This window comes from Plectropomus leopardus, chromosome 10, assembly GCF_026936395.1.
Source record: "Plectropomus leopardus strain MGB_pleo_1.0 chromosome 10, ASM2693639v1, whole genome shotgun sequence".
NCBI lineage: Eukaryota > Metazoa > Chordata > Actinopteri > Perciformes > Serranidae > Plectropomus > Plectropomus leopardus.
The window spans coordinates 27,920,366-27,938,378 of NC_142185.1; the positions used below are offsets into that span (position 1 = coordinate 27,920,366).

An 18,013-nucleotide genomic window follows, 5' to 3' on the forward strand; every position below is an offset into this window, starting at 1 on the left:
ATAATTAGACCGGTGACAAACCATGACGGCTACCATAGCCACGTACATTATCCTCCAAAATATGCTCCATGACTCCCTCTCACTATAGCCATCATGACTGCAAATAGAGAAAGAAAAGAGCACCACCGACAGAAACTGAGGCTTAAGAGGAAGGTGAATTAGAAAACACCACAACAAGTACGGCTTAGGATGACTGATCAAAATAAGGTCATGCTTAAGATTATCACATCCAATAAAAACACTGACTGCACAACTGTCAGAGTGGGAGAGGAACGCTTCCCATTTTGAGAGCTATTTTGGTCTGTAGCCCCTCAGGAGGGGAAGCTGCCGTCTCCTCTCTGTCTCCAAAAAGAGCAGGTGGTTAATCAATTACGTGTTATCTCCAACTGCCGCAGCCCGTTGCACCCAGACAGACCAGACTGACACCCACACACATGCGCAAATGGACAGACGTCAACAGGCAGATCGACAGGCTGACAGTCAGAAACACAGAGGCCTGATTGGACACGTACAGATGGTTTAAAAGACAGTCCGACAGGTATGGGTAAGGTTAGTGGCAGACAAACAGCACGACACACACAGGCCGCCTGTCGGTAGATAGCGCCCACCTGCCAGCCCTGAAACATTTTAATCATTTGACGGCCAATTACTCTGGAGCCAGGCAGAGCAGAACAGAAACTCACACTTCACTTCCCCGGCACTCGCAGATGGCCCTGCAGGCTGGATCTGCACTGCCTGCCTTCACTCTACCTGTCTACTCAGCCAGGAATGCTCCCTTCTGATATGGGTGAAAAGCAATGAAATAAGTTGTTTGGCAAGAAAGAGAGCAGGGGATATCCATCATTTATTGAAAAGGATACCAGCTTTAAATGACGTGCCTTCCCACTCCCGCTATTAACACATCAAACAACATAAACTGCTCAAAAATAACAACAACCCATTCTATCCTCTACATACTGAAGAGAAACTGCTGTGCATTACTCTCCACAACATCATGGTTATGTACATTATGTATGCAGAGTTCCTATGTTACATTGCATATTTGTGTTTGTTTAATGCATTTTCTATCCAGCAGTTTTTATGCACAAACTGAAATGCCTCCTTATCTTCCACCGCCAGTGACCAGGTCCTCTTGCTCGCATACTCAGCACTCTGACAAATTCACACCAGACTGATATTAGCTATCTAATCTTTTTCTAGCAAGTCCTCATTGTCATCATATGGCAAGTCTATCACAATGATGAGACATCAAGTTTAAATGTACTTTAAGGGACAGTTCACTGCAGAATGTTAATTCTACTATTAGTGCTATTATTTCTGTGTTTATTGCTTATATTCTTTGAATTGTATTTACTCTTATTGGTATGGGTTGTAAATGTTATTTCTGTTTCGTAATTGTTTCTCTCTTAACTCTAATTTTTGTCTGGCCTTAGTTTGGCACTTTTCTTTGGCTCTTATTTTGTTGCCTCTGCAAGACACCCTTCTTGCTTCTGCTTTGCCTTATTTGTCAAAGTACTTTTTAAACTCTGTTTTTAAAGGTACTATATTGATAAAGTTATTATTGTTATCATTAAAATAAAAAAAATACACATTCTTCCCCTTACTTGTAAAGCTATTTATCAGTCTATTTTGTTTTGGTGTGAGTTGCCGAATGTTGGAGATATCCGCCCTTGAGATGTCTGCCTTCCCTCCAATGCAGTGGAACTAGATGGCTTAAGATGCTCAAATTGCCAATAAAAATGAAATGAAAAACTAAACAGCAAAGTCTCTTTTCAGAAATCATGACCTGCTTATTCAAGATAATCCACAGACCTTGTTGTGAGCAGTTTCATATTGGAACTATTTTCTTTAGTTTCTACCGAACAACACATGCCAACCGCGTCACCACTCAGAAGGAAGCGTGCAACTACTGCTCGCTCACCAAGCACCAGTAAGCCAGCTAACATTACAGTTTAGCCGAAGAGGATGCCGTTAATGTTTACATCTCGTGCTGTCACAAGCCTCACGTCTATGAGTAGATGCACGCTTCCTTCCGTGCGGTGATATGGTTGGTGGGTGTAATTCTTAAGAAAGAAATAGTTCTTGCATGAAACTTTTCACAACAAGGTCTGTGGATTATCTTTAGTAACCAGGTCATGATTTCTGGAGACTTTGCTGTTTATTTTTTTCCAGTTTTATTTTTTATTTTTTTTCATGCTTTGAGCACCACAAGTCAAGACTGATACATAAATAGCACTACAGGTAAGAGGAAAAATATGCATTTTTTGATTTTGGAGTATACTGTCTCTTTTAGAGTAAGGCTGGTTGCCTGTATTATTTCTTTTAGCAAACCAAGACGCAATTTTGAAATACCAATTTCCGGTTCCATTCTTTCCCTTATTCCTTTAACTGACTTCTTGACCTAAGCTTTTATAGATTTTTTTTAACGACCCATGCAAGCTGTCCACTTTGCTCTTTAACTGTCTCTCTAAATGATACATCCTTATCTCTGTCTTTCTTTATTTATGCTTGTCCTAGGCCTGGTGGCACATGCGACTGGATTTTCCCATCATGGTATTCAGTTAAATAGCTTTGTTGCTTGTCGAGAAATTTGGTTACCACATTTCATCGACATTTATCCACCGGGAATTTGTTATTTATTTGCCATTGTTGGAATAATAGTAGTGTGACCAATCTTTGTTGCACACACCTGGTACGCAGCAGCCGTGTCCTCTTTGTAAAGAGACCTTTGTGGTTTGGTTTGAACAGCTGGATTAGATCTTACGGTTTCCCGACACCATCAGAATATCAAAAAATTCTCAGAATGGCTTGATGGCTTGACATGCTACAAAATGCTGTCAGTGTGTGACTGGCAACTGAAAACAATGGATGACTTTTGAAATTAAGCACTGCATGATGCATGTCAAAGTTACTCGAAGTACTATTCAACTTTTACTCTACATGATTATTATTTGCCTCAAGCTTGACATTTTGAATGCTCTAGTAGGCAGAAATTTAAATAACAACAGTACTTAAAAGTGACTTTTTTCACCAAAATCTGTATTCTAGCGCCTAATCCTGTTTACTTGAAGGTAGTTATAACTTCATCCTTCACAGAGACCAGTTCTTGTGGTCAGCTCGAATACTTCAAACCATTTTAATGATGTAAACATTCATTGGAACTTTTTGCAGCACAATCTAGTACTTCACTGTCCAGCTGCCTCTTCTTCTGTTACAAATACTCACATTTTTAACGAAATACTCCAATTTGTAGCTCAGGCATAGATGGTTCTGCTTACAGTGAGCTTTTGCAACAAACATAAGCACATCGTAACAAATCACACACTGTGTGCAAGTTTTTCCATCATGAAAATTTATTTTCTATGGCATTCACTGCAACTGACATGAATTCAAGCTGATCACAGTCACCACTGTCTGTGAAGAGAAGAATTTAAAACTTATTACAGTAACCTTTGAAGCCTTTATAGGGTGAGTACTATACTTAACACTGAAACTTCTTGAAATTTATCAAAACAGCATGTGTGTGAAATATCTCTGAATCTATAAAAGAAAACCACTCGCAATTGATGAAAAGAGTTGGGTTTAAAGGATAGGTTCAAGGCTTCACTAGTGAAGTAGCACTACATAGCAGATAAAAAGCAGAGTTAAAATCTGAAAATCCATCATGTAATCAAGGCATTGTGCTTATTCTTTTAGATGTCATATAAATCAATATAGTGGCTTTTTAAAGGGGATCTTAAGTTTGCTTCTGTGGTGGACAAGGAAAAACTTAAGTCATGTAAACAGTTATCTAAATAAATAATGTAATGTATAGATTTATGGCTTGTGAAGCCTATGACAAAGAGGTACACAGGCTGTGTATACAAATACCTTCTGCTGTCTTTTTAACTTTCTACATTTACATGCATAGAATATCCCTATTTTTGCCCTTATTCTGTAAAATTAAGCTGCTAACATGGCTAATGAAAATGAATATTCCATCAATATTCCCATTTACATGCATGTTTTGGGCATGCATCTCTACCCCACAGCCTTGAAAAACGGTTGACTAGTTGGTTTGTGTAAAGCGTAACCATGACAACACAGAGAGCTGATTGTAAAGAGGCAAGATGTTATGTGTTGCAAACTATCGTAAAAATCCCGATTGAGATGTATATTCAAAATGCACTAAATACATGTCCAAAGAATGTTCATACAACCTAAATAATATCGGCATATCCCACGTCTTAAACAGAATATCTACATACAGAATTAGGGCAGGTGTGGAATATTCAAAAAGAATATGCTACTTACATGTTTGGTATCAAATCTGGAATATTGTCATATTTAAAATAGTGGAATATCAGTGTGCATGTTACTGAAAAATCCTTTAACCACTCTACCTGATTCGTTGTTCTGTTCTTCCCATCTACCTGCACCCACTGTGCGACCTTGAATCACTGGCAGAACATTGCCATAAATGTCTTGTGTAACACTGATTCTAGAATGAAATATACTCCCCTGATATTAATATAAAGAAAGGATGATAATATGATTATCCCTTCCTATATTTCTTTCTTTCTCTGGTGCTTTTTTTATGTGTCAGGCTCTCTTTGACAGGAGACATCGATCACAATTTCTGGGCCATTGCCCAGAGCTGAAACGCTCCATGTGATGGAGGTGTGAGTTGTTCTGCACTCTGACCCACTAAAACACTGCGCAACTCGCTCCATCTCACAGGACCTCAGTCCCACAAAGTCTGCATCCTTAAGGCGGTTCAGACTTAAAATAGAGATGTGTTAAAAAAAGCATGACTGCTTGGTGTGGGTGAAAAGCTACAGGTAGTAGTGAGACGTACCAATAAAGGTAAGGATAGAGTAAAGAAACTACAAGTTGATGACCTTGGGAGACTAACGACCTGTCTATCAGACAAAAGGCTTCTATTACACCTAAAAGCCTAAGTGAAATAAGGAATCCACAATGGATATTAGGGGTAATCAATAACATCACAGTACTCTATTAAATCCTTGATGGAAACTTGGGGGGAGATTCATGGTCTTGAAGATTTTGGGCAAGGTAAAAATGCTCCATACAATTTACCTTGGAAGTGGGAGCTAAGAATGACGTCACACCCAAGTTCGGAAACACAAGATGTTAGCAACAACAGTTTGATCCGGGTCAATATTAGCAATGCCAGTTGATAACAATGCATTACGACGTATTTTGCACATCCAAAAACTATAGCAACATGTCCACAGACAGAAGTAGGACAGAACAGTGTGACCAACTGTTTTAGTGAGAGACGAATAAGAGAGAAATGCTAATGAAGCAGTATTTTACTACAGCATATTAGGTTACTCTGACTTTCCAAGTGGAAAGTTCACGAGGCATTCCAGTCAAAATATGGAAACTCTGAATTCACACGTCCCATTACAAATGGAACACAACATAAATGCCCAAACTAGATACCCAGCCATGAGGGCTTAATTTACTGGGTAGGGAATCCCTCAGGCTGCTTATTCCAGTGTTGCTCTGACTACAGTATTACTTCATGGTACTGGGGCCTTCAGTACTGCACTCTTATACTGTCAGCCCAAGCCTTACCAACACATTACCTGTTCAGCCTGTGCTGTGTTAACAGACCCGCAAAAACGTGGGAATGTAAAGAGGGGACACAAAATGATTAAAAAAGGGATACACACATACACACACACACACACACACACACACACACACACACACACACACACACACACACACACACACACACACAAACAAACTCACTCACACACATAAGATTAAAAAAAAGCCTTGCACAGTCCACAGTGCTTTTTAGCAGATTTTACTCTAAAAAGTTATCACAACAGCAATCCTTTCTCAACTACTGCAAGGTAAACAGCAGAATTATGTCATTTACATTACAAAGTAATCCACCAGGAATGTGCACTTGAACTATTTGTTAGGTAATGCAATTTGTACCTACATAATGCTGCGCTGCAGCAAAAGTTAAGACAGGTTCAACTTTTCTGCCAGGCAGCCGTTCACTGTTTTGTGGGTGCCCTCTGCGTTTGGCTCCCCAGCTTTGCCAAAGCAGCAGTCTCACTGAAATGGAAGCTGTGATATTTGACACAGTGCTTTGTCAGTCCGAACATGGCCTAATGCCTCTCTCTGTCAGTCAGTTAACCCTTGGTGGTCTTCTTGTTGGCCCAGGATGACAGCAATAGTTATTTTGGTTTGTGTGAATGAGGCAGATGAAGCAGCCTTTGGGTGTTCCTTGTAATGGAGCACAGGGCTCAGAGGGAAGTCAGCCGTGTTTATCCCTCTGGTTATCTAAATCTTTCCTCCAACTGATGATGAGGCTCTGGGGGACGTGCTGCTTTAATGGGAATACTGCATATTTCACGTTCTTCCCTTTCTCGTTTCTTCCCTTCTTCTCTACCCCACATTTCTCTATTTTTATTTGTGCTCTCTTCCTCGCTCTGTTTGTGTGTTTCCTTCAAGCTTAGCTCCGGAATAGTATTTTCACCATGAGGGTTTGTTGACAGCTTTCCTCCCTCTCATAGCCGTAGACCCTATTGGCGGTATCGCACAGCAAGGGCCCAGCCTTTTACACCGTACTGCTATCAACAGTGGGCCAGCTGCGAGCATCACCCGCTGCTTTGGGCTTATCTTTAAAGCCCAAACCGTTTGGATCACACCGACCACGGGGCAACAGTGGCGTCCATCATGTAGATGTCATTTAAAACTCATCTATCACCGGAGCAACATCATTAGCGAAGCTCTACACATCAAACACGAGCCTCCCCTCATTTAAAATCCCATCATTTAGTCGTTTGACACGGCCATTGAAGACACAGACAAATGTGAAAACAATGAGGTGATACTGTGTGCGTCTGTGGCACTTGTTAAATGGATGAGGTTTACTGATTCTCTATTAATACAAAGCATTTCGACATCAAGAGAGACATTTAAATAACAATGGAGTGTGTAGCGTGCACAGCTCAGCTTTTCTAGTTCAGGTACGTTCAAAAACATGTATGTTCAGGTGTCACCTTTTGCATAACATGAAATATGCATGTGTGTGTGTGAGAGAGAAAGACTTTACACCAGCAGCACCAGCAGCATATTAATTATGTGGTGTGTTTACCTGGAGGCAGGCAGGCGCTCGGCCATGTGGTTTGTTGACGTCCACAGCTACAAGCTGCCACCCCCCAGCAGCGTCTTCATGGAACATCTGTGGCACAAGGACAGCACATGAGGGGCAGAGCACACACCAAAAAAACCTTGCACTCTATTCAAAGTACTGGACAAGACTCAAACACACACATCTACCCTTTGGCTACATCTTCATAAAACATCTGTGGCCACAAAAAAGCTGAAGGCATCATACACACAGATTCATACCCACACAAAAACAATGTGATAGCTACTAAATACAGTATGCAGGCCTAAGGACCAACAGCAGAAATAAAAACAAACCAATATCACAGCGGAGACTTTCAAACTCACAAGACAGCTGGCTCACTCATAAATATCAGTCACTTGTTTAAATCATTAACAACATAAATAAACACTGTAATGAAAACTGATTCTAAAATGCCGTGTCATTCGTCCTACTCCTTGCTTACTCTATTAACAGAAAAGTTGGCAGAAGAGTGAACTTGAAGCGCTAGTTCCAGTTGGTTGTCAAATCTTCCCAAATCTCTGAGAGGACTTAGGATAATGAAATTTCTGACATGACAAATCTCCCCTTAACCATGCCTCAATCAGAGCTGTATTGCCGTAAACACAATATTTTCTTAATCTTAACTATATAACCACAAAATAGTTTCCATGTGTTACTATTACAACACCAGTTAGATAGATAGATAGACAGATAGATAGATAGATAGATAGATAGATAGATAGATAGATAGATAGATAGATAGATAGATAGATATACTTTATTGATCTCAAAACTGAGAAATTGGGAAGTTATGATAAAATAAAAAAGATCGAAGCTTTGCTCGTGTCTCAGTGAGACTTTACACAGCGTTGCTATGAGCTGAAGGTAATGTCTGCATACTAACATGCTCAAAATGTCAATGCTAACACACAAATGTTTTTCTTATACAGCCTAATCTTTGCCAGATTCATCCTTTGGGGGCCATGAATGTATGTGAAAAATGCATGTCACTGCATCTAATATTTGTCGAGATATTTCAGCATTCAACAGAGTGGAGGACAAATCAACACCCACATGCCACTAGCAAAGCTGAAAAGAACTATTCTAAAAAAAAAAGTATAGGACTCCATTTAATCCAGATTTTACAGAATTGTCCAATATCAGTGCTCTGTTGGTGAATGGGTTGGTGAAACCACAAACCTGAATTTCTTTTTTTTTTGCATGATTGTTCTCTAAAATTCACTTAACAATTGGTGACAATGTTATGCAAAGCGACTGAGAACTAAGTGAAATTTGAAGGCTGTTAAAATTTCGAAATCACATAAATTTCTACTTGCATCACAGACAATACAAAGAGCCACTGCTTGCTTCCTACATGTAGGAACCCTTCAATCACTCCACCTTATACTTTTTTATTAGACACTGTACATATTTCCAGGTTTCAGCTGTGTCTCATACCTGTCACATCAGCTTCACGTTTTATCACATCATAATAAGACCGTGGTGCCCAATTCAAAGCTTTTATGATATTGCTTTTAATATAACACAGCAAAGACTATACTATCTACAACTTTGATGTGAAACACAAAGGGTAGATATCATTTAACTTCAGACAAGCCTGAGTATACTTCACTGTAATTCATCTTCACGTTCAGCCCTTAATTACAACTCCACTCACCAAAATATAGGACAAAAACCCTGATCCTGTGAAACAAAATAGGATTTATCCTTTGTCTTTTTATCAACGCAGAAAGGCTCTACAGCCTAATCGCTATTAAAAGCCGCAATAATCTGGAGACAGTACAGTGAAGTAAAGGAATGGGGGTTGTGTCATGGGTTGTATCTCAGAGGGACACCTTACACTAGTCTTCCTCTCTGGGGAGCATGAGGAAGGGAGCATATTGTCTCAGCCTCTGTGATTGACAGTTAAATGTTACACCACAGCTAATTAGTTTTTCCCCCCTCGAAGATAAAGATTGGGGCATGACGATGTGATTACAATTAATTTTGATAATGGAAAGAAAGGCTAATTGTTTTCAAGGTCAGAGCAGCATATGCATGCCAGTGGCACCAGCCTGTTTTCAATCGTGATTGAAGTAACAGTGGTTTTAGTTTAATGACTTTCCAAGATGCATTATTTAAATAAATAACAGCACTGAAAACAGCTCTCTGCTTGTCAGGCCAACTCCATTACGGTTAAATGTCAAATGTTTGAAAGGAAATTTGGATTCCTCACAAATCCAATTCCAACTTCAGATGTGCTTCAGTGGTGGGCCAATTTTCTTGTAAGCAACAAAATATCTGCACAATACACATGCCGATCCATGCATCCACCCACCACATTCATTATTTATTGATGTATTTATTAGCGTGTTAATTAGCTGCTACCATACAACACCTTATGGAGTGTTACATATTCTCTGTGAATTCAGCTCTGGAACGAATAACAACTCTGATTTTCTGCCTCCTTGGCTAAATGCAATACAACTATAAATGAAACATTTTACAAAATACTCTTTCTCTCTTGATTTTTCTCTGCTTCAAACCCACCTTCTAACCCCCTTAAATCCAGAGTAGTCTACTGTAAGTGTTTATATCATGAAAAACATAAACATTAATCAAGACCAGACTAACAACTCATATAACACCTGAAAGGATACTTGTAACACCGCTAAATGTCCAACTCAAAAATGTCAAGCCAATGCAAATCACTGACATAAATGAATGCAGTCTGGACTGGATAATGTTGAGAAATCTACCCACATTTGTAGAATGAAACTTCAAAAACTGTCAAACCTTTTTATTGTTATTGCTTTCTCCTCACCTAAATCACTTCTGAGTTTCTTTTCAGGCCATAAAGTCTGTCAGTATTCCTTATTATCTCTTTTCGAGTGTACACCCATCCACAGCCTAATCTCATCACAATTTACAAGCAGTGCTAAAGCAGCTCTGTAGGAAAATATGAACACAAAGCACCTTTTGAAGTAGCAATCTCGTAATTAGCTTTTCAACATCCATACAAGACAGAACAACATTAAGTAAAAAGTAAAAAGCAAGTTGCTATTATAAAAAGACCTGAAATTCTTTCGGACATAGTTGCCTACTTAAACTTTGGGGTTGCCCCTTCACTTAGTGGTATATGTTGATTTAATAACAACCTAATCTTAACATTCTTGGCTGTCTAGTTGGATCATTTTTTTCTGAGGGGCATTTTGTGCATTTATTAGATTGCAATCATGGGGAGAGAGTTGCAACAAAGATCCCCAGCTGGATCGAACTCGGGATGTTGCAGTTCATCGTCAGTGTCTTATAAATCATGCAGAAGTCTTCTTTACATTTACATTTAATACTGTGGCAAAAGTGGATCGAGCTACATGATGCTGGGCAAAATAAGGCTAAGCCAGGCAGCCTAGGTGTCCTTCTGCCCAGCCATATTCTCGTGTACGTTCTGGGTCTGTCCCAAGATCTTCCTCCGGTTAGACATGCCCAGAATACTTCCAATATAGCTTATAGTTTAGTTTTATTGTTTGGAATCACTGTGACTGGATGTCCAAACTACTTAAAATGGTTTCTTTCAATGCTAAAGAAAAGTGATTCCTCTCCAAGCTTTTTTCTAAAGTTCAAACTAGGGCTGGGCAGTATATTGATATTATGTCGATATCCTGATATATCATCTTAGATTTTGGTGACCATAATATCATTAGTGTTGCCTTTTTCTGCTTTTAAAGGCTGCATTACAGTAATGTCTTTATACCACATTACTAATGATAATTTATCAAAATTGTGTAAATATTTTTGTGAGAGGAAAAAGAGTCAACCCAACGAAATCATCACGGCATCGATAATGAGGTTTTTGGTCTACATGATCTACAACCAAAGCCAAAACCGCATATACTATAATAACCATGGGCTTTTCAAATAATTTGGTTAGGCAGCACACTTAGAGTGATTATTTTGGGACATTTCACACGTGAAACTAAAATATTATTACCTGACCCGATGCAGGACTCTGCCCTCTGGCGCATAAACCAATCAGAGCCTCATCCAAATTTGATCGCATACCCCGTTATCGTACCCCTCTTTGTGAACAGTACCCCTGTGTTACTGGAAAATCATTCACCTAAGTAACTTTCTCCCAACCAAAGGAAGGCAATCCATCATTCACAGGCAGAATACCACAGTCTCAGACTTGTAGGTGCTGACTCTCATCACAACTTTCAAACTCAGCTGGTGGTAATGGTCTGAAGCCAGCAGAATCATCAAAAGACAGAGATGCCACCCTACAGCCACCAAAGCGCACACTGTCCACCACTACCACCAAAACAGACATCTGCAGCCCCCTCAGGCTGCCAATTCTGATGTAAGTGAAGGCATTTTATTGATGACCATGCAGTCTTGTAACCCTTAAGAAAGCCATTCCTGTCAAAAACTGTTTGTGTTCCTTCCTTTGATTCTTCTGAAATCATGCATCTTTGATGAGCTGAAGTCTGATGAATGGACAGATTTTTTTTGCACTCTGTACAAAGATGGTGTTCAAGAAGTGTTTATAATCAGGTCAGATTTAGGCACCACAAAGTTGATTCACGTACTTTGTCGGCTCGCGTGTCTGTCTGTGAGTATGATAGCCGTACCTGTGTTGTAGCGGTAGAGGTGGTGCTGCTCCTTGACCCCCACATCTGCTGAAATTGCACTCTTATCTCAGCAAATGTCTCAATGATGACTGCAATAAACACATTCTGCAAAGGAGAAAGAAAGAGAGAGTGAGTGAGACAGTAGGAGAGAAAAAAGTGTTGCGACAATTAAGGATAAATGAGAAAATGCAGTTCTGTCTCTTGACTTCCTATCACTATCTGTGATGTGAGATTCATTCTCTCATTAGCCAGAGAACATTCTATTAACAAGGGGGAATCGTTATGTCTGTAGGTGAAAGATTAGGTTATGTCAATTAACTGAAACCGTTTGGTGTTCGTCTATCCCCTGCTGCCATGCCATGGGAGCTGAAAGTATTATGAAAAGTGCGGTAGAGAGAGAGACTGGCTCTAACCTTGACAAGCCATGCCAAGAAGAAAATGAGAGTTATAAAGTAGAAGTAGGAGCGCCAGCGAGGGAAACTGTCAATGGCTCTGTACATGAGGAACACCCAGCCCTCCTGTGAGGCAGCCTCATACACAGTGAAGATGCTCGTACCTAAACAAAGACACAGACATAGGAGTTAGAGAGATGCGCAGTCAGAAGAAAAGCAGACTTTGTTATTGAAACAAGTGTCAGCATTGGGTTTTTGCTTGACAAATTGATGTCTGTGAGCTTCACACCAATTATCACGGTTCCCCTCAGACTAAGCCCGTCAAAAAAAGACAATACCTTGTTCTGCTATATAATGAAAAGAACATTCAGACAGCTTACAGGATGACGAATACAGCACCCCGGTATCCTTATGGTTCCCTTTTTTATAATGCCAATACTGAATTCTGATGACTCAGATGAAAATATCTATATTGCATGCCTTTGTCACCGATAAATCTGGTCAGAAGAAGCTAATTAACATAAATTATTTTAGGCTGGCCAAACTACATAATGAAACTCTTGGCCATTCTGTGCTCTCTCCAAATTAACCGCCTGCACTTTTAACAGGCGATCAAAGATGATTTAATCAGGAAAGAAACGCCACTCAATACTATTTTAATGTTGCCAGTAAAGTAAAGTAAATTGACAGACGTCTGGCACGTCAGTAACAGTAGTCCGAATCTCCCAATTCAACCATTAAGCACTTCATGAAATTGTTTTAAGGTTTTCATGTTAAAGGGACACTTTGCCAATGTTCAACCAACTGGTTAGTATAATGAAGGGAAACTTCTCTCCATCTTACCAGTGTCCAGATCTCCCCGTTAATCTCTCAGCTCAAATCATTTAGAGCGAGATTGTGCTATTGCATATTTGTATGCCTGCCACCACGAACACAAAGAGTACAGAAGCTGGACAAGAGAAAACTGCCCCTCTTTCTCTTTCCAAAACTTCAATCAGACTGCACAACTAAGCAATGCTGATTATAAACCAAAATTAAAAATTATATTATTGAATTGCCTTTCATTGTCTAAAATTTCCTCAGAGAAATATTTTAGGGCACCACACTGTTTGTTGAATCATTAAAACTGAAGACGGAAAAAAAATCAGATCGAGTGGTAGAACTTGGAAGCGCTGATCAAACCTAAACAAAGACTCTGTAACTGTATTGCCTATTTATCACCTCAATTGTCTTCAGAAACATATTTCAGTGCACTGTTTGGATGTAGCACAAGAATTTGTGAACAGGAAGTGGGTGCCAACCTGTTTCCTGTATTGAAGGCTGAAAAAACTGAGATCAAATGGTAAAACTAAGCAGCACTGATCAAATATGAACAAATGATCTATTGCTGAGATGCCAATTACTCTTAAAATGTCTTAACATATTTTAGCTCACCATTTTATGTAACTCAAGATTGTTTGTTACCAGCTGGCCAACATGTTGTTTCTTGTGTCAAAACAGACAACCTCGCATTAAGTTACACACCAAAAGGAGTGTTTATTGGTCTAGTGTAAGGCAGTGCATCTTGGTAGCTGCAGGTTTTCTACCTCATGAGCAAATACATCTCTGATTTTTTTCCTGGTTATGTAGCACCAGTTAAAAAAGTATTAGCATCTTTCTACTGCACAGACAGCCCAGTTTGATGAAAAGACCATAATTGCAACAGTGAAATATTTCTTTTAAACTCACTCAAATACCAGATTCACAGTGTTTTCATAAATGGTTTATCCTCTGCATGGATGTGATTACAAATAGTACGTCTGACTCCTCAGTAAACTCTTTTAGAAAGTAAGAGCCATTCCTAGAAGTAAGATAATAAAATCAATCTACAATGCACTGAAGCGTCAAACTAAAAGCTACGGTAATGTGTATAAAGTGTGTTCATAGACTAACAAACTGAGGCTGTATATTGCTTTAAATGTGCCATGTTCCAGTCTGTAATGTCTACATTAAGGTACTGTTTACTGTGAAGCTCTCACTCTCCTTCACGGCTATCTAAAGATTAGGGGCACTGCACTGTGCACTGACACTGGATTTCAGCACCATTCAGCTGATAAGAATGCAGGATGCTGCTGAATGCCACAGCTTCAAGCCAAATCTGCTATATGCAGCGCTTTAGCTCTCACCTTCTCACACGGGGTCATTCTTCCACATTGCTTCACAGAATACGATATACATTTATAAGTGAAAATAACAGTGGCATATGTCTAAATTCATTTTTACCTAGTTCATTGAAGCCGCTATAACCGAGCTCCTGTCTGCTGAGGCCAAGCTCCTCCAGGTCCACGCATTTGAAGCCATGAGGACACTGGTAGCCCTCCCCATCAGGGGAACAGTGGGTGTCTGGGATGGCCAAGCTGTTCCATGTCACATTCCTGATCAAAAGACAAAAAAATTAACACGGTGCTCTGTTAGAAAATGCATTTATGGTTAAGGTCACACATTTATGGCCAGTTACAACCTTAAAACAAGCATGAGAAATAATCATACAACACATATATACAGATGAAAATCTCCTGCGAATGCACGCACACGCACACACACACACACACACACACACACACACACACACACACAGAGTACAAACACACTCCTCCCCCCTCTTTCCCTGTCTCCCTGTCTTTTAGCCACAGGTGTTATTCCAGGAGCTGCTTGATTTCACTAATGAAAATTAATGCCTTCAAATTGGCTGCCCAGACATTCATCCAAATTGTTTATTAAGGGGTACAGGATCAGAAGGGATAATTTATTGCACTATCACAAAGGGCAATCAGAGGCATAGCGATGAATCCGATAAAGCTTATTATGCCAGGCTGAATAATATCACTGTATCTCATCAGATAAATCACTTTTTCTTGATGACAAAGAGGAGATAAATGAAGCCTCAAATGAGAGACCAAATGTCCAGGAATAACATGATATTAATAATTTGGTGAGTCAAATGAAAAACAAACCACATTTGTGATAAGACACTATTCATGATTTTGGGTTTTTTTTTGGATCTGTTATTTCATCAAACCCAAATTAATTTGTGATGCTTTGCATAATTGAAAATGTGAAGTCCTGTCAAGAACCTCTGCTCACCTCCTCAGCTACCAACCACTGCTTGTTAACACATTATCCACTTAATCAAAATCAGTTTAGCATAAAAAGGATTATCTAACAATAGAACAAATTTCTCCTCTGTTCTCCATCAAATTTGAAAAGAAACTTGTGCAAATAAACATGTTTTGATGTCAGATTTTCTTCATAAAAGAGATATGCTTGCACTTTTTAAAAAGTTACAAAACATCTAAGTAGGACTTTTTTATTTAGAATAACCCTAAAAACACACATATCATAGTGCATCTTTAAAGAGATCTATTAAGCACAAATACCCGGTTCATATTTAACAATATCGAACAAAACTATGCTATTTATTCCATTATGTAAAATAACAATGAGGTCAATTGCGGAAATAAAGACATCAAGAAGAGACGACCATACTTTGTTCACAAATCCAAAACCCTTGCCATCTAATATGTGTATCAAAAAAATTTCTCCCACGCTATTTTTCCCAATTCCCATCAAATCCCTTGTGTGTGAAAAGCCAGGGAGCTCTGACTTTGTGCCAAGGGCATATGGCAGATAGAGATTAGACACATCAGTCCTTGTGTGACATATTTCAAAAATACCCCATTAGGAGCATATATACATGAGGGATTTAGGGAAAGGAGCACAGCAGCAAACAAATTAGATGTGCAGCTGCCACGCCACTTTTGGACTGATGTTACGGAGGGATGTCAGAGCTATAAATGTGACAATGTCGTGTCCTGTGTTTGCTGCTGCTAATGGTCAATGCACATGGTGTCCTTAGGCGGCTTAGGCACACGATCAGTGGGGGCAGATAGATGGATGGCTGTTGAGCAAGAATGAGCTTAGTATAAAGGCTGGACAAAGCAGGAAATTTTAATCAGTATAATTAGTGTTAGCTGTTGTTGCAGCCTGGGGCTTTAAATATGATGGTTGCTTCCCCAATCTGTCTCCATGGGGACTCTGTATCATATCATCATTCTCAACAGAATCGTTGAAATCAAATCCTTCACAAATCTGTTTAAAGATATGATGATTTTGTAGAGCAATGTGCACAAACTGTTATATCTCCCAAATCCCACATCTACCCTATTGCTGATACCCAGGGGTTCCCTACTGAATTTCAACATTAGGATGCTGGTCATTTAATTTTAATTAGAATTTTTTAAAGATAATTAAAGACTAGGGCTGTTAAATTAAAGTTCATTGAATATTTTAATTGAATATTTCACTTTTTCTTCATCCTTTGGGGTATGTGATCAGGCTGTTCATATCTATCTTTGATGGCATGCATTTGTGTTTGTTTTGTTTGGTTTTGTATTACACTCTGTTTTAAAAAAATAATAAATAATAATAATAATAAATAAAAAAAAAAAAAAGAAGTTTCTTCGATTTTGCCCTAAAAATACAATATTAATTTGACTGAACATGATTTTATGTCCCCACATGCCCACAAGTGGTTGTGCTTCAAGAAGATGCTGACCACCAATATTTGAAGTAAACAAAGCATTCAAGCAGTGAGCTCCTGCCTATGTACCCTCTTAATTACTTTATTTAATGAAAAAGATAACAAAAACAAGCTCTTAAGGTTTGGACATGGAAAGAAGTTTGTGTAAAGGTGCTGCTCCACATAAAAAAGCCACTTTAAAGTGTACGTTTGCACAGTTAAATGTTTTTGTTACTCTGTTTAACATGTTAATCAGCTATGATGTAAAGTTCAACTGATGAACCTTGTTTTTTTTGTTTTTTTTTTTCAAGCTTCAGTATTTATTAGGATACTCTTCAAACTGGCAGCATTATCAAATTATATCTTGTCATAAATATCAATTTCGATAAATATAAAAAATACTGTAATATTTTTTTGCCATATCGCACTGCCCTGCTTGCTCTCATAAAGTCTGCAAATATGCTTTCTGGTGGATTTTAGCGTGTAATGCACAGATTAAATATCTTTCTGGATGCTTTCAGGTTCATGTATGTCTGAAAACGGTGTTTGATGTTTTGCACATAGTGTTGGCCCTAGTCCATAAACTGTAATAAGAATAGCACATACTGTACAGTATGTGTCTCCTAGCCTCTTAAGATTACTTCATTAACCATTATTGCTTCAGTAAACATAAAAAAGCAAATGTATCGCCTCCATTAAACCTGGGAAAGATAGCCTTTCTCATAAGTATTTAAAGGTGCTTATTAAAAAGCTAAATGATGAGTTTAGTGAAAGTGCTTAGTACACACAAACAACAAAAAGGCATCCAAAGTTACACTTCTTTATACTTACCCTTTCTGTGTATCATTAGTGACACAGTGATGGTTGAACGTCCCAAACATCTGAACACCCAGAATTCCATAGAGCAGGAGAAAAAACAGCAGGAAGATGGAGACGCTCCAGATCTGTTCCCCAGACCGCCTGGAAAGCAAAGAGCAAAGAAAAACATGTTTTTTACATACTCTATTGATTAATTGTGGAGAAAATAGTAAAGAGAAATGCTCATGACAGGTTCCTACTTCAGTATGTTGGTGATGCGGGAGCGAGGCAGCTCGAAGCGGAAGTAGATCCTGAAGGCCCGGATCATAATGAGCGCTCGGGGGATTCTCAACATCCCCCATGGAGACATTTGATCCACAAGCTCTGCTATTTCAAACACCTAAAACAATGAGAAATTGCTTATTGAGAGGCAAAAAAAAGGCTGCTACAATTAATTGCCTAATGTCGAGCTGTACAAGCACTTGAAGGG

General features: G+C 39.0%; 1 protein-coding gene across 6 annotated transcripts in view; it reads right to left on the reverse strand.

Annotated features, from left to right (window-relative positions):
* The window catches only part of nalcn (sodium leak channel, non-selective), an 89,237-nt gene that overhangs the window by 61,294 nt on the left and 9,930 nt on the right, over positions 1–18,013 (reverse strand). For all 6 annotated transcript variants that reach the window (XM_088083485.1, XM_042494455.2, XM_088083488.1 and 3 more), the window contains 6 exons: positions 17,784–17,923; positions 17,557–17,685; positions 14,430–14,581; positions 12,189–12,331; positions 11,776–11,880; positions 7,127–7,213 (listed from right to left, as the gene is read on the reverse strand). In XM_088083485.1, the coding sequence (XP_087939611.1) occupies positions 7,127–7,213; positions 11,776–11,880; positions 12,189–12,331; positions 14,430–14,581; positions 17,557–17,685; positions 17,784–17,923 (756 nt within the window). The remainder of the gene's footprint in view (positions 1–7,126; positions 7,214–11,775; positions 11,881–12,188; positions 12,332–14,429; positions 14,582–17,556; positions 17,686–17,783; positions 17,924–18,013) is intronic.